We start from the raw sequence: 27,374 nt of genomic DNA, 5'->3' as shown, positions 1-27,374 counted from the left end.
TACCTTTTCTTGTGTTTTTATATAAGTGAAGCCAAACAATATTTGCCCATTTGTAATTGACTTATTTCACTCATCATAATGTCTTCAAGCTCCATCCATATTGTAGCATGTATCAAGAGTTCATTTCTCCTACTGGCTGAGTAGTATTCCATTGTACGTATGTACCACATTTTGTTTATCCATTCATTGTTGATGGGCATTTAGGTTGTTTCCACCTTTTGGCTATAGTGAATAGTGCTGTAATGAACATTGGTATACAAGTCTCTGAGTCTCTGCTTTCAAGTCTTTTGGGGTATACCCAAAAGAATTGCTGGATCACATGGTAGTTCTATTTTTTGTTTTTTGAGGAACTGCCACAGTGTCTTCGCAGTGACTGTACCATTTTGCATTCCCACCTGCAACGGATAAGGTTCCAATTTCCTTACATTCACTCCAACATTTGTTATTTTGGGTTTTTTTTTTTTTTTTTTTGCTTGTTTTGTTTTGCTTTTTATCTTAGCCACTTTTAGTGAAATGATGTCTCATTGTGGTTTTGATTTGTATCTCTCCGATGGCAATTTTTTCATGTGTCCATAGGGTTTTCAATGGCTGATTTTTTTTAGTAGAGCACCAGCCTTTTCTTCCAAGGTGCCTCTGGGTGGATTTGAACCTCCAACCTTTTAGTTAGCTGCCAAGCACAGTAACCAAAGAGACTCAGTAATTTTTAACAGGGGTAATTTTGCCCTTCAGAGGACATTTAGCAGTGTCTGGAGAGGTTTTCGACTGGCGGAGAATGCTGGAGTCTAGTGGGTAGAGGCATGACTTCTGCTACATATCTTCCCAAGGATAAAGAATTATCTGGTACAGTGTATCAGCAGTGCCAAAGCTGAAACCCCTTGTCAGAGCTGAAGTAATTTGGCCAAAATTATACACTTAACAAATATCAGGGTCAAGGAATAGAGCCCAGGTCATCTAGTGACAAATCCTTGTTTCCTTTTTCATATCCTTTGGCATTATACAGTGTAATAGAAGATGTGGCTTCAAGTTTTGGGAATATAAGGATAGTGTTTTAAATAATGTAAACTATTAATAGGCCCTTGGGTTTTGAAAAGGAGCTCTGGTGGTGCAACGGTTAAGCATTCGGCTGCTGACTGAAAGATTGGCAGTTCAGACCCACCCACTGCCTGGGTGGGATAAAGACCTAGCAATCTGCTCCCATAAATATTAAAACCCAAAACAGATCCACTGCTGCCGAGTCAATTGTGACTCAGAGCAATTTTATAGGACAGAGTAGGACTGTCCCATAGGGTTTCCAAGGCTGTAACCTTTACGGGAGCAGATTGCCACATCTTTCTCCCAAGGAGCTGCTGGTGGATTCAAACAGCTGACCTTTTGGTTAGCAGCCAAGCACTATAACCACTGCACCACCAGAGCTCTTCCGTAAAAATTACAGCCTAGGAAACCTCATGGGGCGGGTCTGCTCTGTCACATGGGGTTGCTATGAGTTGAAAATAGACTCTATGATACCTTACAACAACAACATGCTTTGCAAGAGTTAACTCGCCCTTCAGAGTGTTTAATATGTCCCAGGCCTTGCTACAGCTTGGAACAAAATGACTCTACATCCAAAAAAAAAAAAAAAAAAAGTCACCTTACTAGTTGAGTTTTCATATATTGACATTTCATAATTTCTAGTGAGTTATTTTATAAATAGGAATATGATTAGCTCCCTTAAAGCTATTTTTGTTAGGTGGTATAAAGGATTTGAAAGTTTAGAATGATTATTGAGGTAATTAGGATTGGATCGTCACTCTGTTTTTGTCAGTACACCTGCTCTTTGGCTGAGGAGGTACCAGATGATCTTTACGAAGCAACTGTTGTGTGTGTCTCTGTGGACAGAGTGAGCAAAGGGCCACGTTGTGTCCTGTGCATTGACTTGGGACGACTTAGCTCGTTTGATATTGACTTCACCTTGTCAGAAATGATACTCGAAATACAAAAAGAAGGCTGATTTAATTACTATATTAAACGAAAGTATATTAAGAGTCCAGGTTTTCCCCATTTGTACAAATGACTAAATAAGAGAACACTATTTTTAAAAAGAGAGATAACTGTTTTTGTTGTGTGATGTTGAGTCAATTCCAACTCATAGCAACCCTATAGGACAGAGAACTACCACATGGTGTTTCCCAGGCTGTAATCTTTACAGGAGCAGATCTCCAGATCTTTCCTCCCAGTGAACAGCTAGTGGGCTTGAACCGCCTACCTTTCAGTTAGCAGCCAAGTGCTTAACCATTGCACTACCAAGTCTCCTTAAAAGAAAACAAAAACAAAAAAGCCAGTCCCAATGTCATCGAGTTTATTCTAACACATAGTGACCCTGTATGACAGAGTAGAACTGCCCCATAGAGTTTCCAAGGCTGTAGTCTTTATGGTCGACAGCACTGGGTTTTTTTTTTTTTTTTTAGTCTTTATGGAAGCAGACTGCCACATCTTTCTCCCTCTGAGCAGCTGTGGGTTCAAACTGCTGACCTTTCAGTTAGCAGCTGACTGCTTGACCACTGTGCCACCAGGGCTCCTTTTATATATCACAGAAGGGAATATATCAGGAGCTTCTCCAGCCAAGAACCCCGGCTCCAAAGGACATGCTCTGCTTCAGGCACTGCTTTCTTAGAGGTATGAGGTCCCTATCTCTCTCTGCTTACTTTTCTCTTTTATATCCCAAAAGAAACCTGCTCAAGACACAGTCCAATCTTGTAGACTGAGTCATGCCTCATCAACACAGCTGCCACTCATCCTTCCTCATTAACATCATAGAGGCAGGATTTACAACACATAGGAAAATCACATCAGATGACAAAATGGTGGACAATCACACAATATCAGGAATCATGGCCCAGCCAAACTGATACGCACATTTTGGGGGGGACACAATTCAATTCATGACACACATTAACTATTGTATGAGCCCTGATGGTGCAATGGTTAAGCACTCAGTTGCTAACCACAACACTGGCAGTTTGAACCCACCAGCAGCTCCACGGGAGAAAAGACCTGGTGGTCTCCTCCCGTAAAGATGACAGCCTAGGAAATCCTATGGGGCAGTTTTACTCTGTCCTATAGGGTCACTGTGAGTTGGAATTGACTTGACTGCACACAACAACCACCACAAGGACTCCTGCACACGAGCTCTGTGCAGGTGCAGGAGAGAGAACAAAAAAAAACAGCAAGTGCAAAATCCATGAGGGAGGATAGAGTGTGAAATGCTCTTAGAACTTCGAAAAGGCCAACTTGACTAGAGTTCACGAAGAGTAGGAAGATTAGAATGAAATAAAGTAGAAGAGAGAAAGGTGGAGACCAGATCCATTAGGCATTGTATATCTTAAAACCAAAAACCCAAACCCACTGCTGTCAAGTCAATTCTGACTGATAGTGACTCTGTAGGACAGAGAACTGCCCCATAGGGTTTCCAAGGCTTTAATCTTTATGGAAGCAGACTGCCACATCTTTTTCCCTCCGAGCAGCTGGTGGGTTCAAACTCCTAACCTTTTGGGTAGCAGCTGACTGCTTAACCACTGTGCCACCAGGGATCCTTTTGTAGACAGTAGAAGGGAATATATTCTGAGTGTAGTGGGGAGCCAAGGAAAGCTCTCTAAACTTAGGGAGTGATGTGATATTATTTATATTTTTAAAAGATCATCTGGCCAGTAGCTGAAGAACGGATTTGCGGGACAAGAGTAGAAATCGGCACACTAGTTATGAAGCAAGAGGGAAGTGGCAGAAGAGATGGAAAGAAGTGGGTAGATTTGAAATATATAGTAGAGATTGAGCCAGCATTTACCTTGAACGAGCTATCTGTGTGCATTACTTATTTCTCTTTCAGCTTCTAAGCCAGGCTGTATGTCTTACGCATCTTGATATCTTCCTGCTCTTCTGCCACAATCACATTGAAAAAAAGGTTTTCTGAAATCCTTCCTACCCCAGCTTCTGTGTCTGTCAACAGGAGTGTTGCCTTCCCCCTGGGTAGTAGACGTTGGTCTCATTGTTGGGCCAGAGATGTACAATCCACATTAACTATTCTGCCAAAGTCACACTTAGTTGTGGAATATTTTAATTTTTTATGTTCGTTTCTTGCATCTCATTAAAACTATATTGGCTGACATATTTCAGAACATAAATATGCTTAATAATGCCTTATTTAATTAGAACCTCTCATCTAGAAAAACCACTTTCAATGAAAGTGCCTAAAGTGGTCAATCAAGGGATTTTTTTCTTATCCCTTATTAGCAGTCTCAGCAGTGATCTACAGTAAGCCTTCCCTTTAGCCTTTCCTTTGCATAACAGTAAGCCTTCCCTTTGCATAATGTGGCTAGAGCTACCAAAGAGGGAGAAATGATTACAACTCATCTGAATATTGAGAACATTTTAGCAAGAAGAGTTATTAAAAGTACCAAACAAGTGACATATCCTAATTATATTTATGTTGCTGTAGACAAACACCCTAAATAAAGATGAGACTGTTAACTGATACAGCCATAACTTATGGTTTGAAAAGACAAGAGAAATCATTCGCAATGAGTCCTGTAGAATAGATTTACCATCTTGGGTTTATTTGCTTTGATTTCAGAATTATCGTTTCTGAAGATGGAAGCCTCAGAATTATCAACGTCACTAAGTCAGATGCTGGGAGTTACACCTGCATTGCCACTAACCATTTTGGAACTGCTAGCAGTACTGGAAACTTGGTAGTGAAAGGTAATGGCTAACCCCAAAAAAGAACTCATATATTAATATATGTGCCCTCATTTCTAACAATGTATTCTATAGGCATGGCATCATTCATGTAAACCTCTACAGACATCACCATGCTGCTAAATTAATTCATCATGGCAAACATGATATGATTAAAAACTCCTGGCCAACTGTTGGTAATGAATATGACTGAACGACTATCTTATTTCAGAATCATCCAATACACTTTTGAGAATTACAGCCACTGTAGCTATTGTAGTATTGTAACTAATGTTATCTTCACTCCTTTAATTAAATTTCCTTCAAGCCTCTATAGATTTGAAATTCATGTCGAGGAACAATGTGCTAACAAATTAAAAACCCAAGACTCAAATACTATTTTTAGCAAACATTGTTGAAACAGTGACATCGGCGATTTTTAAAAGAGCTGCGCCAGTTATTCAGAGAGATGGATATATGGATTATTACACTAATAAAGGGTTTTGGTCACCTCTGTGCTTTGCTTTAGTCACCCAGCCAACCCTGTAAGTTCTAAGGAAATAAAACATCCCACATACCTTAGACTGGGTGCTTTCTGGCTTATGACAGAAAGCCCTTTACATTCTTAGCACAGCACAGGGTGTGCAACTGTTCCAACCCCAGCTGGATGGGCTGGGCTGCAGTGCTGAGTAAGAATTGTTTAGGATGAGATCTTCATTTGCATGTCATTTGCATTTCTATCACTTTATACCTTGCTGGGTCATAGGATTTTTGAGTTGAAGGGATCTTGATGATTTGATTGAGGAAGCTAAGTCTCAGGTTGATGACTTTTCTCAAGGTCACCAGTAACAGAAGAGGAATTTGAACCCAGGAATCCTGATCCTTTGCACTACTTGAGGAACCCTGGTGGCAACAGGGTTAAGAGCTGGCTGCTAACATAAAGGGCCGTGGTTCCAGCCTACCAGCCAGCCACCCCATGAGAGAAAGACATGGCAGTCTGCTTCGGTAAAGATTACAGCCTCGGGAACCATATGAGGCAGCTCTACTTTGTCATACGAGGTCTCGATGACTCGGAACTGACTCTATGGCAATGGGTTTTTGAGTTTTGTTCTACTTGGTTCTTTGCACTGCACGAAAAATTTTTCTTTTCATTCCTTTTTTCTATTTCTGGGTAATAGACGCAGATGAGTCATAACATGGTTTCCTTCTTATCTATGTGCAGCATCCTCTGTGAAGTAGCCTAAAGCAAGTAAAAATATCCCAAAAGAGTATTTGCCTCATTTTTTAATTTAAAGAAGACGGCTAAAATTCACCTAATTACATATTTTGGGCTCATTGGAAATTTGAAGAATGGATTTGAGAGACATGTGAGGAAAAGTATTACTAGTTTGGGAAGCCCTTTTATCATGAATGTACTTGTATATATGCAGATAGAAAATTGGAAGTCCAAAGGTTAGAAGTAAATCTGTACTTAGACTAACTCCACGTATTTCAGTGCGTTTATTATTCTCAGAACAGTAGCACTATACAGTATGACTGGCTATGTGTTCACTCTCACAGGGCAAATCAAAAGGAGGATAAATAATATTTGTAAAACAAAATCCCAGGTAGAGGTCTCTGCTAACCTACTGGGTATTTCCGGTGCAAAGGGAACTTATTGGTCAACTGTGTCCAGGAGGGACCCCAAGGTTTCAGAGCTGGGACCTATTAACCAATCTCCTTTATAGATTATTCGCTAGTTATGTGGAGATATAACAGAATTCTAGGGAGCAGTCTTAGGTAGTGATTAAGGGGTGTCTTAGTTATCTTTTTTTTTTTTTTGCGTTGCTATAACAGAATACCACAAATGGATGACTTTAACAAACAAATTTATTTCCTCACAGTTTAGGAAGCTAGAAGTCCAAATTCAGAGCACAGTCTTTAGGGAAAGCCTTTCTCGGTTGGCTCTGGAGCAATGTCCTTGTTTCTTCAGCTTCTGTTTCCTAGTTCTGTAGAAATCTCCCTTGGCATCTATCTTACCCTATGTCTCCTCTGCTCACTTATTTAATCTCTTTTATATCTCAAAAGAGATCGACCAAAATACACCCTACACCAATTCTGTCTCTTTTACATAAAAAAGACAGTCTATTCCTAAGTGGGATTATAACCACAGGCGTAGAGGTTAGGACTCACAACAGAGATGGGGACATAGTTCAGTCCATAACAAAGGGGCAGGGTTCAGAGTCAGAGAGATCCAAGTTTGAATCTCATTTCTCCCACTTGCTAGCTCTGTGACCTTGGACAAGATAATTAACCTCTATGGGGATAATTCCGATAATAGGAGTGCCAACCGTATAGGGTTGTTTTAATGACTAAATGAGATAATCCACATTAAATGCTTAGCATCATGCCTGGCACCCAGGAAATATTAGTAGTTGTTTTGTTATTTTTATTGTAACATTGATTCTGACTCATGACAACCTCATGTGTGTAGAGTAGAGCTGCTCCATAGGGTTTTCAAGGCTTTCAGAAGCTGATTGCCAGGCCTTACTTCCAAGGCACCTCTAGGTGGGTTTGAGCCAGCAACCTATAGGCTAGTAGTTGAATGCTTAGCTGTTTGCACATCCAAGGATCCTGTAACATAATAGCTATGTGTATATTCTAAATGATAGTGAAATGAACATTTCTGAAGTTTCTACCCCAAGCCGTTGGAATGATTAGCAAAGAGAAATGACCCTGCCACAAAGAAATGGCTAAGAGTGTGACAGAGGATTATAAAATACCTAAACATTAAACCTAAACATAGAACCATGTATATGCTGTTCTGTGTTATTGAAAGTAGGGCATTTTTGCATATAGACACAAGTTATATCCTATATTTGCTTATCATTCTTATAAGTCTTGGCTTCCTTGGCTTATAAGATAGTTGGCGGAAAGGAAAGCCTTCTATTTCCTATCAGAGTTCACACCCCAGTTGTACCACTAGCCCCACAACAAAACTGTTCCCAACCAGCCATGCAGCTCTCTGCTGCCTACCTTACAGATTAACCAGTGACGAAATATACCAGAGTCGTCTTTTTTGTGTGGATACAAATTTTGCTGAGATAGTAATTTCTACCTATTTTAAAAAACTGAACGCTTTATTTCTTGCCTTCTTGTAAGCTTTAGAGCAGTGATTCCCCAAGTATTGTATGTTGTTGTTGTTGAGTGCTACCAAGTTGGTTCCAACTCATTGCAAGTCCATGTGACAGAGTGGAACTGTCCCATAGGGTTTTCTTGGCTGCCATCTTCCTGGAAGCAGATGACCAGGTCTTTCTCTCTCAGAGTCCTGGATGGATTCGAACAGCCAAGCTTTTGGTTAGCAGCCACACGCTTAACCGTTGCACCATCAGCGTTCCTTAAGTATGGTGTAAGAGATAGTTTTAGGTAGTTCTTAGCTTAACTTTTTTCTATATACTAGTAATTTATTTGTTTTTCTCAGTGTGTAATAGGAAAAAGTTCATTTTTTATTAATAGCAATAATTTAAAAAACTTTCTAAAATATATTTAGGGAAGGGACAGGAACTGCTTGAATGGACACAGGGAACCCAAGATAGATAGGAGGAATATGCTGTCACATTGTGGGTATTGCAACTGTCACAAAACAATATGTAAAAGATAATAATAAAATACATTTAAGTAAACAAGTGAATCAGTACAAAGAAAATAATTGTGTATGTATTGTCATGAGAGGGTGTACAAAAAAATCATGAAGATGATATAGGAATGACTAACAGTTGGGAAATATAATTCAAGGAGAGTTGTCAGGCGAGTTTAGTGGATTTGAGGACAGGACTGAGAGGAAGGTGTGTCAGGACTAGGATACCCTACCTTTGCTGACCACAGGTTTTGCCACAGCAGGTGGAACACTTTGAAACTGGAAATTTTCTAATAAATGGTATTTCAGTCTCCTAATGCTGCCATAACACATAACACCACAAGGTGAATGGTTTTAAAGAACAGAAACTTATTTTCTCACAGTTCTAGAGGCTAGATGTCTGAATTCAGGATGTCAGCAGGACCATGCTCCTGCTCTCTCTCTGACCAATTTACAGGAAGAACCTTCCTCGTCTCTTCCAGCTCTAGTAGCCCAGGTGTGTCATGGCGTTCCTTGGCTTATAGCCAAATCCTCACATGATGTCTTCCCTCTGTGTGTGGCTTGTTTCCATGCCTGTCCTCCTTTTTTATAAGACACCAGTCACATAGGGTTAGGACTCACTCTACTCTGGTAGAGGTCCCTAGGTGGTGCAAATGGTTTGCACTCGAATGCTGACTTGAAGGTTGGCAGTTCTAACCCACCCAGCAGCTCTGTAGAAGACAAGGTCTGGCGATTTGCTGCCATTAAGATTACAACCAAGAAAACCCTATGGAGCAATTCTACTCTATGTGCATGGGGTCACCAAGGGTCAGAATCAACTCGAGGGCAAATAAGAACAACACAACTACTACTGTGACTGCTGTTTGAGGTCATTCACTTAACTGATAACATCTGCAAAGAAAAACTCTATTTCCCCAAACAAGGTCACATAACACAGGTACAGGAGTCAGGACTTCAACATACCTTTTGTGGGGAAACCATTCAATCCATAACAGGTGGGGAAAAGGGAAGGACTGAGGCAGGAGGGACCTGGCGGAATGTGAGAAGAGGAAGGCAGAGGTATGTACGCATAAGCCCGTGAGGTCAAGATGAAGTGTGCCTGGGAGCCCGACTGCGAGGCTGAATTCATTCCTTTCAAGGTGGAGTTCTCTCTCGGGGCTTGGCTGCTGGCGCTCACCTACAGTTAGTTTCTCTCCAGAGGCCCTCTGATTCTTGTATTATTCTTCTAGGTAAGGTGAGAAGAAAAGAAATATGAGCTTTATCTGGTCAATATGTTCACAGAGTTAACAATCCTGTTACTTTGGGTAAGGTCAGGAGAGATTTGAGAGAACATTTATCTCCTAATGCTTGCTTCTGGCTCCCACTTGCATTAATGGGAAGTATGCGTGTGCACAGAGGGGCATCGACACCACCAGGTCTCCAAGAAGGACATTAACATAAACTGAGAAATACAATTTAGAAATCCGCCCCATAAAGCACGATAAAGGCAGAGAAAACCATTCTGAACTCCACATGAACTGCGCCGGCTACTGAATTGCACTTTGAAATGCTTGAACTCTGTACCTTTAATGCAGATGTAACAGTTTAGCCAGAAATATGACTGAGCAGTGCATTTTAATCCAATCTGGAGATCTACAAAGGGACTAATTTATCAGAGACAGTGTTCTCTCACCTTAAAAAGTGCTTGTATTTGTTTTGATCTCTTCATATGTCTGAAATTAAAACACCATGAAGGTCAGACATCAGAACACAGCTTTTCTAACCCTTTTACAAAAATCCTATCAATACTTTTAAGGTCCAATTCTCTCCCACTTTCTGCCGCCTATGTTTTGTCAAACACAGGGTCAGCAAGTAGGGGCAGAGAAAAGCAAGAACCCAAACCCATTGCCATCAGTTAATTCCAACTGACAGCGACCCTAAAGGACAGGGTAGAGCTGGCCCCATAGGGTTCCCAAGGCTGTAAATCTTCAAGGAAGCAGATTGCCACATCTTTCTCCCATAGAGCAACTGGTGAGTTCAAATTGCTGACCTTTCAGTTAGCAGCCAATCACTTAACCACTGTGCCGCCAGGGCTCCTTTAAGCCAAGGGAAGAGGGGGAACAAATCCACTACGTTAGATACAGGAGATTTAAAATAAATCTCTGGCAAGCCACCAGAAAACGACTAAATTTTCAGATTATGCAGGAGCAGGCCCTCAAACTGCAGAATTCTGACAGGCACCCGGGGGCTCTTGATTATCATCCCATCATCTGAATTTCTAAATTTTGCTGATTTTAGTTTTCAAGCCAGTTATAGTATATTTGGGATTTGGCACTCTCTTTTTTTTTTTTTTTAATTTTAAACAAGAGGTTTCAAGTCAGACCCCCAACTCCTAACAGAAAGGATAAAGATGTGTCTTAGCTGTTGTCGACATCACTAAGAACTACATGGAGGGCAGGCTTTATTTACATATGATACAGGCAGTCCCCAAGTTACTAACAAGTTCCACGCTAAGTCTGTCTTTAAATCAAATTTGTACGTAAATCAGGTACGGTTTATATCTAACATAGGTTAGTCAATATTTGTCTTAGTATGTAGTATATAGCGTATCTTTCTATGCATAAAAAACATTAAAGCAACACAGATACACTAAAGCATCTTTAACATAATAATCAGTAATTTTAATACTGTTTTGATGCGTATGGCAAAGTAGCTCCCGTTTCTTGTTATGAACTGTTGTATGTGCCTCTTATTTTTAATATAATAGCCTTTATGAGGGTTGGTTTTTTTTTTTTTTTTTTAATGAGGGTTGGTTCATAACCATGGGTTGTACTTAGATCAGACGTTCAAGTCAGACGTTTGTAACCCAGAGATAGCCTGTATTGTACTTACTAATTCATTTGTATCTCTATAACAGAGTTCAAAGGCATGCAGTTTTGCATGACACAGTGTCTTTGTTGTACAGGTTTCCCGTGAGAGATATTTTTAAGTAGCAGGCCTAGAGAAGCCAGCTTAGAGTGTTTGTCAGGTAAATAATAATGGTAATAGCAACCCAAGCTCCTATGATCACCTCTAGAGCTCAGAATGAAATGCAGGTCTTTAAGCTAGAGGTGCTATCGCCATAGTTATCTGGCTAAACTACATCCAAAATGACCTTGAGTAACTCTGTGGCTGATGGTTCCAGACTGTACTGTTGGCCGGTACCAAAGAACTTCATACGGCTACCGAGCAAGAGAAAGTTCATTACAGTGCTTTACAGAAATGCTGATTCCCTGGGCATTGCTCATCACTTAATAAGTCTAAATCTCTGTGCATGAGGCCTGTTAAAAACTACACTTTTTAAATAAAATACCCATTGATTTTCATACATACCGAAGTTTAAGGGGAGTCCCTGGATGGTGCAAATGGCTAACATGCTCAACTGCTAACCTAAAGGTTGGAGGTTCAAGACCACCTGGAGGTGCCTTAGAAGAAAGGTCTGGTGATCTACTTCTGAAAAATCAACCATCGAAAACCCTGTGGAGCACAGTTCTCCCCTGACGCACACGGGGTCACCACGAGCTGGAGTCGAGGGACAGCAACTGATTTTAAAGTTTGAGAACGTTGTATTTTCAGAGGTCAGTGAATCATTGACCAAATCCACCACTACCTGTTTTTGGCTAGCCCATGAACTAAAAGTAGCTCACGTGTGTTTCCCAGATTGAAAAAAATCAAAAAGATAATAATATTTAGAGATGTAAAAATTTTATAAAATTCATATCTCAGCGTCCATAAATACAGTTTCGTTGGAACACAGGCATGCCATTTGTTTGCATATTGATTATGGCTGATTTCAGGCTACAATGGCAGAGGTGAGTAATTACAACAGATACAGTATGATATTTAAGTACCTAGTTAATGGGGGGCAGTGTGGTTCAGTGGTAGAATTCTCTCCTTTTGCATGGGAGACTCAGGTTCAATTCCCAGCCAGTGCACCTCAAGCACAGCCACCGCCCATCTGTCAGTGGAGGCCTGTATGTTGCTATGATGCTAGACAAGTTTCAATGGAGCTTCCAGACTAAGACTAGATAGAAAGGCCTGGCAACCAACTTACAAAAATCAGCCAGTGAAAACCCTGTGGTTCACAACAATCCAATCTCAGTGTGCGTGGGATTGTCATAGTCTCAGAAACCCTGGTGGCGTACTGGTTAAGTGCTACAGCTGCTACCCAAGAGGTCAGTTTGAATCCACCAGGCGCCCCTTGGAAACTCTCTGGGGCAGTTCTACTCTGTCCTGTAGGGTCGCTATGAGTCGGAACTGACTGGACGGCACTGGGTTTGGTTTTTGGTTTTGGGGCTGGCTCCACGGCAGTTTACGACAACTACAACATCACCTACATAGTATCTTCAATTTTGTCTCTTGGCCCACAAGCCGAAAATATTTACCAGCCAGCCAGCCTTTTACAGAAAAAAAAAAAAAAAAAAAAAATTGCAGGTTCCTGCTTTAAATAACTTCTTCCCTTTCTTGATAGATCTTCAGAATTTGGCCTGAGGTGTCTCCTAGCCAGGTCACGCACAATTGTTTTGCTGTCACGCAGATCTTGCAGACATCTCCTTGAGTCTGATTACCAGCTGGAATTGGCAGAGACGTCTTTCTCAGGACCTTAGCCTCACCTGGGGCAAACAGGCTGAACTTACTATTTTGATTGAAGTTGAAAATCCAGAGGAGAGACAATAGAAACCAAAACCAAACCAAATCCATTGCCGTCAAGTCGATTCCGACTCATAGTGACCCTATAGGACAGGGTAGAACTGCCCCATAGGGTTTTCAAGGAGTGCTTGGTGGATTGAAACTGCCAACCTTCTGGTTAGTACGCATAGCTCTCAACCACTGTGCTACTGGAGTTTCCAGCTTATTGGAAGAGAGAAGAAAAAGAACTTGGTAGTAACTGGAGCAGTGTATTCAGCCTCACGCTGTTAGAGCCAAACTGTTAGGTCAGAGGTATGGTGGGAGAAAAAGAGGGAGGACACTTGCCCGCAGACAGAAGTCCAGGGAGGCATCAGGCAAGGCATAGAACGACCTTCCGAGGCACCACATATGTGAAAGGCTCCTGACTGAGGCAGCCAGACAAGAAGGGGGATGACGCTGGCTCTATCAACGTCTATTCATCTTGAAATTGAGGGGTGGGTGGAACTTAGAGATTGCCCCAGCACTCAAATTTGGGAGCAGGCTGCAATTTAGAGATTGCCCCTGGGCATTCATTACCCTTGCTGTGCCCCTGTGGTAGGCCAGGAAGAAAGAATCCTAAAGCACAAAACCAAGGTTTTGTAAGATACTAAATCACTTTCCAAAAGCCGTATTTCTTCCACCCTTGCCTTCCACATCTCTCAAGCTACGTGTTGCCTTTTTTTCCCCCATGTTGGTATTTTACGAATTTTTTTCCCCTTTAAAATTACTGTCATAGTTTCTTAGAGCTGCCATAACAAAAATACCACAAAGTAGGTGACTTAAAAGAACAGAAATTAGTTTTATCAAGGTTATGGAGGCTAAAAGTCCAAACCTGGGCCTGGGCTGCATCAATTCCTTCAATGGGCCTCTTTATTGGTGTCTGGTGGTTGCTGCAGTCGTCGATGCTCTTTTGCTGCTGATAGCTGCATCTGCTTTTGTGGTCACATGGTGTCGTGGATTGAATTATGTCCCCCAAAAAATATGTGTATCAATTTGGCTGGGCCATGATTCCCGGGATTGTGTGATTTTCCTATATGTTGTAAATCCTACCTCTATGATGTTAATGAGGGAGGATGGGTGGCAGTTGTATTAGTGAGGCAGGACTTAACCTACAAGATTGGATTGTGTCTTGAGGCAATCTCTTGAGATATAAAAGAAAGAAGGTGAGGAGAGAGGCAGGGGAACCTCATACCACCAAGAAAGCAGTGCCAGGAGGAATGCGCGTCTTTTTGACCTGGGGTCCCTGGGCAGAGAAGCTCCTAGTCTGGAGGAAGATTGATGAGAAGGCCAACAGAGAGAGAGACTTCCCCTAGAGCTGACACCCTGAATTTGGACTTCTAGCGTACTGTACTGTGAGAAAATAAACTTCTCTTAAAGCCATCCACTCGTGGTATTTCTGTTATAGTAGCAATAGATAGCTAAGACACATGGCATCTCACCCTGTGTGTGTCAGTACTGTCTCTCCCTCCTTATCTATCCCGCTGCCATCGAGTGGATTCCGACTCACAGCGACCGTATAGGACAGAGTAGAACTGCCCCATGTGTTTTCCAAGGAGCGGCTGGTGGACTTAAAACTCCTCACCTCTTGGTTAGCAGCCATTGCTCTTAACCACTGCACCACCAGGCCTCCTTCTCGTCTAGACTCACCTTTATAAGACCATTCAGAAGAGATTAGGTTCAGGACCCAACCTACTCTGACGTGGCCTCATTAACATAACAAAAGAACCCCTATTTTCAAATACAATGACATCCACAGGTACCCAGTCAAACCAACCAAACTGTTGTCGTCAAGTCAATTCTGATTCACAAGGACCCTATAGGACAGAGTAGAAGTGCTCCATAGGGTTTCCAAGGCTGTAATCTTTACGGAACCAGATTGCCACATGTTTCTCCCGTGGAGTGGCTGGTGGGTTTGAACCATTGGTCTTTCAGTTAAGCAGCCGAGCACTTAACCACTGAGCCACCAGGGCTCCTTTCCACAGGTACAGGGGCCAGGAATTCAACACAATTCCATCCACAGGAGTTATCCTGTATACAAATTTTACCCTGATTTCATTCAGATTTTAAAATATTTCTTTTTGCTCCTCTGTTTAAATATTTTAATAAGGTACACAAAATTACTTTTACAGTAAGAAGAAAATAAAATATGTGTTTTAAAATAGCTTTGATAGAAAAAGAATTCTCAGTGGGATCTAACGAAGACCACTTACAGCCCTAATGAGAAATTGTTTCATATTCTCATTCCCCCATCATGGAAAATGAAGATGCGTCTGTGGTTTACTGAAAATGTAATTGTATCACTGCCAGACATAGTGCTTGTTGCTCATCCCATCAAAAGTTCTTTATGCTTAGAAGGAAACAGGCCTTCAAATACATGTATATGGCAGACAGAAAGGAAACTTTCTTCCCCACATCGGAGAGTGTCTACAGCATTACTGTGGTGCACAAAATAAAATTCTTCTTCTATTTTAACTATAAGACATTGAGAAAGTGTCAGTCTTTCTATCCACAGCATCACAGACACAGTAATGTAGAGTCTTTTCAATTGAAACTTTTTTTTCAAAACGAATGAGAAATAGCCCACATCTTCTATGTAAAATTATTCAAGGCTTTATTCAGATTTGACTGGGGATCAGTCAGAAATCAGTAACCATCAATGACGGTTGGCTGCTAACCCACGACAAAGGCTTTGAACATGGAGCCCCATAGCAATACATTTCAACCTAATTAGGTGTCTTCCACTGGAACCAACTATCGCTAGGCGGTAATTAAGGGTCTTTCTCATAAGAGTAACACAAATTCTGACCCAAGGCATCCAGGGTAAGAAGGAAAAGTTTGTTGTGAGTTGTACTAAATGCTATTTATGAGAGATCCCTCAGTAGGAGGACAGTGGCCAGGGCATTTCAGTACTAGACCCTGTTAGATCTTAGAAGGTTTGGCCAGCTGGAGTTGGCATTCTTTAAGAGAATCCTAAAGAAAAGTTGGATAATTATAGCTCTTGTTCTTCTTTTGTTCACCGAGCATAACAGAACCTGGAAATCATTTTCTACCAAGACATGAAGCCAAGATCTTGATGAAACAGGGCATAATTATTTCCCCTGATATTCTTGTGAGCACTAATGAGGGCCACATAGATTTAACAAATAATGTGCCTTTAGCAATATTAATCATGGATACAATCATTTCCCTTTTGTCCAGTTCTTTCTGAATAAGAGCTTCTCAGGACCCTTTGTCATGCTGAGATGTAAGGTCATTAAGATGGCATGCCATGACATTCTTCCTTAGCTCCCACTGCCTATTCCTTCTCCATTCTTGCTCTACTAGGAAAACATAATTCTTTAATGATTATCTTTCTCTATAGTAACTCTGTCCTTCCATAGAGAAAGCCTCTATGCTGAAGGCAGGCTTCACATTCTTACTTTTGGTATAAAAGACGCACTGCGGGCCAAAAAGCTTATAAAAAAAATTGTCAACCTCACTTGAAATCAGGGAAATGCATATTTAAGTACCAATATGGTACTATTTTTTTATGCATTAGATTGGCAAAAGGTAAACATCTAACAATACTATTTGTTGGTGAGAATGTGAGAAAAATGGTACTCACACACTCTAGGTAGGAATGTAAGTTGAGACAGATTCTGTGAAGAGCAAGTAAAATCAGAAAAGTGTACTCTCTATGACCCAGCAAAGTCATTTCCGGGTATTTACCCTAGAGAGAGTTACACACGTTCAAAGATAGAATTGCAAAGGTGTTCAATGTGTTGTTTGTAATGACAAATATATATATATATGCAAATTAATTTTGTAATAAAAATAATGTCCTACATTGTTCAAACACAAAAACACATGCACCACATAAAAGCCAAGTCGCAATAGTATTTGTGAAGGTGGGTGCCTAGAAGGGGAGACTATGAGAGAAGACTGAGTTTAGCTGCATTGGCGATATTTTATGTGGATACATTTTTAACGTATATTCATAGGAGAAAAAGGCTGGAGGTATATGAAAAGATGTTAAAGACTGTTAATTCTAGAAGTGGGAATATGAGCACTGGCTAATTTTCTTTCTTTTTTTCTTTTTCTGATGTATAATTTCTCAAAATAAAAAAGAAAACCCAGGTCGGAGTGTTTGTTTCTACCTGGTCAAATACTGCAGGCAAAACCATCTGGACAATGGATCTGATTTTTGCTTCTCTCCCAGATATCGTAGAACAGACATAACCTTCTTACTAGTGACACTTAACCTGTTCAATACAGATACTTTCTTTCAAGAAAAAAAAAAAAACTCTAATGTAGAATGAAATAAATGTGTTTTGTTTTATTTCTGATTAGTACTTACCAATCAGAGTAAACAAAACAAACAAACAAAAAACAAACAGAATATGACTCTTTGGCTTCATTAAATGTGAAGCACATAATTAATTTCTTTTCCGGCGATTCAAAGAGTCTTGTGTTGTACTGATTTAGTTTAATTGGACTTATTACCACAAGCAGATAATAAGAAGTATATTGAAGATATCCATCTGGCTTGTGCTGCAAACCTCGCATGTTTCATTCTTCATGGCTGTCATAGGCCATACTAATTGCCTCATTTCAGCTGTTTTACAATCAGTATGATTTAGCTATTAATGTGATAAAATCCTTACTAGGGAGGAAGTTGATATTAAAAAGCATAGATCTCTGACCTAACTCTGCTACCACTTCTGAACACATCCTTGGCATTATTAAGGTTATATATCTTTGAAATACATAAGTATAACTCCATGTCTTTCCCTTGCATACCTCTCTGGGTTCCATCTGTTATCTGGCGTCTGTCTTCTTGCCACAGAGCTATTCCCCTACTGAAGGCAAGAAATGGTTATGTTGAGCTTTCAGTTCATAAAATGTTTAAAGCTCAATGTGGTTTGTTTTCATACTACAGTTTTCTTCTTTACAATTTCCAAAGCAGAAATGGATTTTAAATGGCTAACTGTACAATAAATAAAGAGAAAGTGAAATGAAGTACTTTTATCTTCAGTTGCTAAATATCTGAGTGTCCTGGGTAAAGCTGGTTTGAGAACGATGCTTTGACATAGGTTTGTGATTTCTCAGAAGCAGAGGGTGTGTGTGTGTGTGTGTGTGTGTGTGTGTGAAATCATCCATCTCCTTATATTTTAGAGATGGTCCCATGAGGGGAGCCAACAGTTGGTCCCAACTCCAAAAGGGAAGGTTTGGTCTATTACAAACACTGAATCAGAAAGAAGATGTATTGGAATAATTCATGAGTGACTCTCACCTTCCTTTCTTGGTGTTTGTTTTCTGTACTAGAGACAGGAAGGGTATTACTCTCCCAAAGGAGTAGCACCACCAAACCACGATTGAATTTCTCTGGCTGTCATATGCAATCATATCTAAGAAAACCGCCCAAAAGACTGTAGGCCTGTAGGTTAAATGCAAAATCTGACCAAGATGAAAGAGAGTTAATTAACATTTCCATCATCTCTCTCTGATTTACTCTAGCAAGATCCATTTCTAAAAGGTTAAAATGGTTTTCTCTTTTATGCACCCATTTCAAGAGCTGAAAGCAGGTTCCTGGTTCTTGGCGAGGACATTTAAGTAGAACATTTAGAGCAACAGTGGCTTTTTACATGGCTTTCTAGCAGTTTTATAACCAGTGTGTGAAAGTGCAAGACATGTTATTAAGTAAAGATTAGTAACAACTGCTTTGAAGATTTACAAAAGTGGAAAACATGTCATTTGTCATCTTATTAACTTTTTCCCCTTTATCTCTCTCTTCAGAAGTAGAACTGCTTATAAATGTTTAAGTAAAGCTTGGATTCTACCTAAAAAAAAAAAAAAAAAAAGGGTCTAGTCAGAGTGTTTTCTTCTCCATATATACTTTCATAAGCCTAATACAAGTCTCTTCTGATATAAACATATGTCAGTCTCCAATGGCTTTGTCTACAGCACAGGTGAAATATCTGGTCACTGTGCTATTTGCTACGACCCATCGGTCAGTTTTTCGTACTGTAGTGGCATGCATATTGCTATGATGCTGGAAGCTATGTCACCGTTATTTCAAAAACCAGCAGGGTCACCCAGATAGACAGGTTTCACTGGAGCTTCCAGACTAAGGCTAGGAAAAAAAGGCCTGGCAATCTACTTCGAAAAATTAACCAGCTGTCCTCAAGTAGATTTCAACACATAGTAACCCTGTGTGTGTCAGAGTAGAATTGTGCTCCATAGGTTTTTAATGACTGCTTTTTCAGAAGTAGATCATCAGGACTTTTTTCTCAGGCACCTCTGAGCGGACTTAAAACACCAGCCTTTTGGTTAGTAGCCGAGCACTTTCCTAAAATTAGCCAGTGAAACCCTTATGGATCACATCAGAATGTTGTCTGACTCACTGCTTTGGATGCATCATCAGGAGGGATCAATTGCTAGAGGAGTGCATCACGTTTGGTGAAGCAGAGGGCCAACGAGGGTGAGGGAGACCCTCAGTGAGATGGATTGGTAGAATAGCCATGGTGATAGACTTGAACATGCAGGCAATTGTGAGGACGACGCTGGACTGGGCAACATTTCTTCCATTGCACATAAGGTCGCCATGAGCTGGAGTCAACAGCACCTAAGAACCACATCAATGCTATTTGCACTGACACTTCTTGATATATAAGACAAAAGAAATGAAATTATAAAGACCAGTGTAATCGATGAGAATATACTTTTATGTAGTGCAAAATAGGGGAGAGTAATCAAAACATAGGGCCATGGACCACAAGCATCAGAGTCACCTGGGGTCACATTTCTGGTCTCTACCCCTGACCTGCTGAACCAGAATCTCAAGGAGCGGGGCCCGGGAATTTTCATTTTTAACAAAATTACCAGAGGATGCCTACATACAGCAAAGCTTGAAATCCTAGGAGCACGCAGTCTAGGGGTGGATATTGATAGGCAAAGAAAATAGAGCTTTATTCAAACCACAGAAGGAACACAAAGGGAGGCTTGAGTAACTAACTAGGAGGTAGGGTGATCATTGAGCTGAGAGTTAAGAGATGAATAAGTATGTACCAGGTTAACCATGTAAAGGCAATCCCAGATGGAAGAAATGTACCTAAAGGCCCAAAAGTAGGAAAGCTCCCAGCATGTTCAGGGAACAAATGGGTACAATGAAATGAAACCACATCCAGAGCCGAGGTCACTGAAACACTGTTGGTCATGTCTTTGGAATCGTGGAGGAGAGGCAAATAATTTGATTTTTTTTAATGGAAAAAAAATAAATTCCATGAACTGTAGCTAAGTGATCTTGATACCAACTTCAGGGGGAGTTTTACATCTTCTAAGACAATTGAAAAAGAAAATTGGTACTCCTCAGCATAAGATTTAATTTTTTTTAAGTATGTGATAATTCATATTATTTGTAGAAAAATTAGAAAATAAAGGTAATCTCATCATGCCAAGAAAGCCTCATAAATATGTTTTATATTTTCTTCCAGTATTAAATCTATATACCTGTGAACCAAAAAACCTAACCCATTGCTGTCAGATCAGTTCTGACTCATGGCAACCCCATGTGTGCAGAGTAGGACTTCTCTATAGGGCTTTCTCGGCTATGACCTTTAAGAAGCAGATTGCCAGACCTTTCTTACACAGAGCTGCTGGGTGGGTTCAAGCCACCAATCTTTTGGTTAGTAGATGAGTACAAACTGTTTATACCACCCAGTTATCTATCTACGTGTACTTTTAAATCTATGTATATATATATATATCTGTCACAGGAGGACCAGCTAAAGAAACAAGTCTCGTTAAGCCCAAGAAGAGAGTTATGAAGGATGGAAGTCAAGGGATGGTCAGTGCTTTCAAACATTTGAAGAGCTATCAAACTTTGTGACGCATCAGAAGACAGTTCCGGAATAGATAGGTGATAATTATTGGAGCAGAGGGTGATTTTTGTCTTCAGTATAAGGGAAAACTCTCAAACAATTAGAGCTTGCAAAAAATGGAAGCAGTGATTTTTCTATTATTGATGGTGTTTCGTTCTAGACTGGACAGCTACTTTGGAGAAACATTGCAGAAAGAATTCATGCATCAGACGGTAGTGTGTGGTCTGGCTGGCCCATAGGGAACATTTGTATTCATCTTAGCATTGTCAGTGCCTCCCTGGGGACACTGAATCAGCTTTGACCCATCTGTCCCTCCCAACTCTGAAATGTTATCTTCCTATGATTTTATGGTTTTGAAAACTTATATTCTGACCCAATCGTTTTCTACCCAGGAACAAAAGCACGCCTCTAGGTTGAATTCTGTCACTTTGCCTTTGTTTTCGTATTGCAGAGTCTCAGGGTTCCTCCCCCTCCTCCCAGGTATGAATTTACCCATGATCAGCAGTGCAGAGTGGGTTGAAAAGGTTATTCTGCTAATTATGAGTAATACGTTCTTAAGATAGAGTCCAATGAAACAATTTCTTGGAGGCTGAGGGGCTTCAGTAAGAAATACCCTTGTTCAGTGTATGTACTGGAGGCTGAGGGGCTTCAGTAAGAAATACCCCTGTTTATACCTGAGTTTTGAGCAAATAGATGAGTCAAAGTAGTCAGGAAATAGCAATCAAAGCGTCAGCTTTGTGACCAGTAAAGCTGACACAGGAGAATGTGGCTTAGGTACAGAGAAATAGTGGCATTCCTAATACTGAACCCCCAAATTAGGCAGACATGCATCACTATACAGTCCAGGGCTCTGCCTCTGGCTGCCAGGAGAAATAAGGGCACTAAGCCAGGAATGCTGAATTCTTTTTTTGAAGACTGGCCGTCAGATAAGGAGGAGAGAGAACAGGGTGTTAGGAAGCATCAGGACTGCTTAAATGTAAGCTATAACCCCATAGTTGCATACTGGTAGCTTTCATGCCTAATTGGAATTGAACCCACAGATTTGTTTAGCATCAGATGTGCAAATTTTTTGATTGGAATGCCTTTAGATAGGGGCATAACAAACTAAAACCAAACTCATTGCTGTTGAGTCACTCATAGTGACCCTATAGGACAGAGTAGAACTGCCCCATAGGATTTCTAAGGCTCTAATCTTTACAGAAGCAGACTGCCACATCTTTCTCCCTAGGAACAACTGGTGGGTTCGAATTGCTGACCTTTTGATTAGCAGTCAAGCACTTAACCACTACACCACCAAGGCTCCTTAATAGGGACTGTAAGCCAAAAAAACCAAACCCATTGCCATCAAGTCAATCCTGACTCATAGCGACACTATAGGACAGAGTAGAACTGCCCCATAGAGTGTCCAAGGAGCAACTGGTGGATTCGAACTGCCAACCTTTTGATTAGCAGCCAAGCTCTTAACCACTGCGCCACCAGGCCTCCAGTCAGAGGAATACAGTCTCTAAATTGACCCCAGACCCATTATTCCTTATTGGCTTATATCTCTAAATCACACATTTACAGCACTAACAGGCCTGTGTAAGCATTTGAGAGGCAGTATTAAGGGGTCTCGTCAGTCTGTGGAAAAGGCCAGCCTTTGATTATTTCCAATTATTAAATTATTAAGTAGATGTAAATTGACTATGATGGGAATATGAGAAGAAGACTGGAGAAGGAGTGTTCAAATCTTTCTATTTATAATTCTGTAGATGATTAGACACTGAGTCTGCATTTCACTGCCATATCTATTCCAGGAGGTTATCGGTGGAAAGAGAAACTCAGTTACCTGAATGGACATGGTCTTCTCAGGAGCAGCCAGTGGTTAATTGGGACAAGAAAACACAAGTCATTATCTCTGAGAAATCTGAAGCAAATTGAGGCAGGTTGTCACCTCTCACCAGGAAACAAATTAGCCCTGTCTTTTAAAAGACTTTGCTTTCTCCAGCTACTAGCTGAGGATTCCTGTCAACTGCTAAAGAAAGAGGGAGAGAATGTGGGTTAATGGTACTAAAATAGTGGTCTTAAAACATCCATAAACCTATTTTTTCATTTTCATGAATATTTCTCATTGATTTGAGCTAGGGTGTTTGAATGAATATGTGCTATACCTTCAGCTCCAGAAATCAGGGTGCCTTCTTCCAGCAGAAATTGTTACTATACCAGTCTGTTTGGGAAAAGTTCTGTGTATTAAAAAAAAAAAAAAAAAAAGCCATAAATAATAGACAAAATAGCTCTTTACCTCAGCTAACTTATCTTTGTGGACTCCCTGCCAGCCTGGGAGGGATAGTTCATCTTTAGCAACAAAAAAAAAAAAAAAAAAAAAAGGGAGAAATAATAAAACAGGAGACAACATGCTGGGTTATAAAGCTTGTGAATAATATAAAACCTGAGTGGCTATGACCTACTTTTTATTAAATTTGTGCTTATGGAAATTATTGCAATATGGTGCAAGCAGTTTGCGATTGGCTGCTAACCTAATGGTTGGCTGTTTGCACTCGCCCCCAGTGGTACCTCAGAAGAAAGGTCTGGCAAACTGCTTCCATGTTGATCACAGCCAAGAAAACCCTAGTAGCAGTTCTACTCTGTAACAAATCCATCAAGTTACCATAAATGAGAATCAGCTGGACGGCAATAGATTACTGATTTAGTGGAAAGAACATTGAACTGAGGTCCTGGATTCTAGCCCATGCTCTGTTACCCACTGTCGTGGATTGAATTTGTCCCCCAAAACTGTGTGCCAACTTGGCTAGGCCATGATTTCCAATATTGTGTCATTGTTCACCATTTTGTCATCTGATATGACATTCCTATGTGTTGTAAACCCTACCTTTATGATGTTAATGAGGCAGGATTAGAGCCATTTATGATAATGAGGCAGGACTCAATCTACAAGGTTATGTTATGTTTTAAACCAGTCTCTTTTAAGATATAAAAGAGAGAATTGAGCGGAAAGACAGGGGGACTTTGTAACAGCAAGAAAATAGTGCCAGGAGCAGAGCGGAGAAACTCATAGACCAGGGGAAAATTGATGACAAAGACCTTCCTCCAGAACCCACAAGAGAGAAAGCCTTTGCCCTGGAGATGGCACCCTGAATTCGGACTCCTAGCCTCCAAGACTGTGAGAGAATAAATTTCTCTTTGTTAAAAGCATCCATTGGTGGTATTTGTGTTATAGCAGCACTAGATGACTAAGATCACATCTCTCCTGACTCTAGTTTCTTCTTCACCTGTGAAATGAAGATCTTTGATTAGAGACATGTAAAGCCTTTACCAGTCCTAAGATTTGATAATGAAGTACATATCTGAAACAAAGCGTCCTAATTTCACATTTCTTTTTTACTCAACAACAGCAAAAAACTAGAAACACTCTATCTCAGGCTCCCCAAAGATAATGAGATGACATCTCTCATGCATTTGCTTTGTATGACTACACGAATTCACCTAATGCTCACTGCAGGAAAACGAGAGAGAAATTACAATTTAAGTGGTGTGGGTGTGTCTTAGCTTCTTAGTGTTGCTATAGCATGAATACCACAAGTGAGTGGCTTTAAATTAATTTTTTCACAGTTTTGTAAGCTGCTGTTGTTTTTGTGTGATGTTGAGTTGATTCCAATTCATAGTGACCCTGTAGAACTGCCCCATTGGGTTTCCTAGGCTATAATCTTTATGGGAGCAAATTGCCACATCTTTTCTCCTGTGGAGCCGCTGGTGGGTTCAAACCACCTACCTTTTGGTTGGCAGCTGCGTGCTTAACCATGGCAGCACCAGGGCTCCTTTCAGGAGGCTAAAAGTTCAAATTCAGGGCACTGGCTCTAGGGGAAGACTGTCTCTTTCAGTTCTGGCCAAGATTCTTTTATCTTTTTTTTTTTTTCTTTATTGTGCTTTAAGTGAAAGTTTACAAATCAAGTCAGTAGTCAGTCTCTCATACAAAAACTTACACACGCCTTGCTATGTACCGCTAGCTGCTCTCCCCCTAATGTGACAGCACACTCCTCCTCTCTACCCTGTATTCCCCATGTCCATTCAACCAGCTCCTGTCCCTTCTGCCTTCTCATCTTGCCTCCGAACAGGAGCTGCCCACATAGCCTCTTGTGTCTGCTTGAGCCAAGAAGCTCACTCCTTACTAGTATCATTTTCTGTCTTATAGTCCAGCCTAATCTTTGTCTGAAGAGTTGGCTTCAAGAATGGTTTTACTTTTGGACTAACTGAGAGCCAGGGGGCCGTGACCTCTGAAATCCCTCCAGTCCCAGTCAGACCATTAAGTCTGGTCTTTTTACTAGAATTTGAGGTCTGCATCCCACTGTTCCGCTGCTCCATCAGGGATTCTCTGTTGTGTTCCCTGTCGGGGGAGTCATTGGTGGTAGCTGAACACCATCTAGCTCTTCCAGTCTCAGGCCGATGGAGTCTCTGGTTTACATGGCCCTTTCTGTCTCTTGGGCTCATATTTACCTTGTGTCTTTGGTGTTCTTCATTTTCCTTTGCTCCAGCTGGGTTGAGACCAATTGATGTATCTTAGATGGCTGCTTGCCAGGGTTTAAGACCCCAGACTTCTGGCGGAAGATCCTTGCATCACCTTCTGTAGCCCTGATGTTCCTAGTTTCCTTAGCAATCTTCAGGTGGCACATGTCTTTTCCACCTCACCTTCCCTCACTCCTTTTGGTGCTTCATCCTGAGTCTAATCTGTACTTTTTATAACTCAAAAATGATGAGGTTTAGGACATACCCTGCGCTGACATGGCCTTGTTAACATAATAAAGAAAATCCTATTCCCAAGTGAGATTACATCCACAGGTATAGGGGTCAGGATTGTAACATATTTTGGGCACAATTCAATCCGTAACAGGGTGGTTTTAGCAAACAGTCCTTCTGAGAGTGGTCGTGAGGTAAAGATCTGAAAGGACACTGAGCTCAGTTTGCCTCAGTCTTCATGTACCTTTTAAAATATGATCATCTTGCCACATTGAATAAGATTCCAGTGTTTGAAGGTAAGTTGATTTTCTACAATAGGGCCAAGAAACACAAGCTAGCCACTTCTCTGGATCCTGCTTCTACTATAAATTCTGTCTTAGCTTCTTTGTGATGCTATAATAGAAATACCACAGATGGGCGGCTTTGATATACAGAAATTTATTTTCTCACAGTTTAGGAGACTAGAAGTCCAAATTCAGGGTGCCAGCTCTCGGAGAAGGCTTTCTCTGTCTATGCAGGGGAAAATCCTTGTTTCAGCTTCTAGCATCCTTCTTGGAGTTCCTTGGAGATCTCCATGTGGCACTTATCTGTTCTCCCATCTGCGCTTCCTTGCTGCTGTGGCTAATGTGCTCTTTTTATAGCTCAAAAGTGATTGGTTTAAGACACACCCTACACTGATATGGCCTCATTAACATAACAAAAAACCCTGTTCCCAAGTGGAATTACATCCACAAGTATAGGGGTTAGGATTTACAGCAGAATTTTATTATTATTATTATTATGCTTTTGATGAAGGTTTACAGAGGAAATTAGTTTCTCATTAAACAACACGCATATTGTTTTGCGACATTGGTTGCCAACCCTGTGATGGGTCAACACTCTCCCCTTCTCAATTTTGGGTTCCCCAGTTCCATTCATCCAGCTTTCCTGTCACCTCCTGCCTTCTCATCCTTGCCCCTGGGCTGGTGTGCCCATTTAGCCTCGTATACATGATTTAGCTACATGTATTTTTTTTTTACATGATCTGGCTACATGTATTATTGTTTGTTTTAGACACCTGTCTAATCTTTGGCTGAAGGGTGAACCTCAGGAGTGACTTCAATACTGAGTTAGAAGGGTGCCCGGGGACCATACCCTCAGGGCTTCTCCAGTTTCTGTCAGACCAGTAAGTCTGGTCTTTTTTTGTACAACACACATTTTGGGGGTACACAATTCAATCCATAACATTCTACTCTTTCACCCTCAGCTCTATTCCTGGAATACATTGTAGGAACATACTTCTACCATTAGTCTCCCATTCACTGTTACTCTCCAGAATCTTGGCACCTTTCCTCTCTATTCCTGTGACACTGTCAAATATTAAGAGCACAGTAACCAGATGATGAAGTTCTACGGTAGGTTCAATATAGTCCATCATCCCTTCTCTCTTAGTACGTTATGAGGGGAAGAACACAGGCTTTGGAGCTAGGCAAATCAAGGTGAAATCCCAACATCACCGCATACAAGCTTGTGAACAGGTATAACAAACTGATTACTTACAGAAATGTTAAAAAACCAAAACCAAACCTGTTGCTGTCGAGTTGATTCCGACTCATAGCGACACTATAGGTCAGAGTAGAACTGTCCTATAGAGTTTCCAAGGAGGGCCTGGTGGATTTGAACTGCTGACCTTTTGGTTAGCAGCCGTAGCACTTAACCACTACACCACCAGGGTTTCCACAGAAATATTGAGAAGACTAAATTAAATAATGCGTTTATATTAATTAGTACAT

At 40.8% G+C, this 27,374-nt stretch overlaps 1 protein-coding gene across 5 annotated transcripts in view; it reads left to right on the top strand.

The window, feature by feature from the left end:
- CNTN4 (contactin 4) overlaps positions 1-27,374 on the top strand; it is a 410,739-nt gene that overhangs the window by 291,249 nt on the left and 92,116 nt on the right. For all 5 annotated transcript variants that reach the window (XM_064275007.1, XM_010590039.2, XM_023547999.2 and 2 more), the window contains one exon: positions 4,607-4,734. In XM_064275007.1, coding sequence (XP_064131077.1) covers positions 4,607-4,734 — 128 coding nt within the window. The remainder of the gene's footprint in view (positions 1-4,606; positions 4,735-27,374) is intronic.

Source organism: Loxodonta africana, chromosome 22 (assembly GCF_030014295.1).
Source record: "Loxodonta africana isolate mLoxAfr1 chromosome 22, mLoxAfr1.hap2, whole genome shotgun sequence".
In the NCBI taxonomy this organism is placed as follows: Eukaryota; Metazoa; Chordata; class Mammalia; order Proboscidea; family Elephantidae; genus Loxodonta; species Loxodonta africana.
This window is presented reverse-complemented; position numbering and strand designations above follow the sequence as displayed.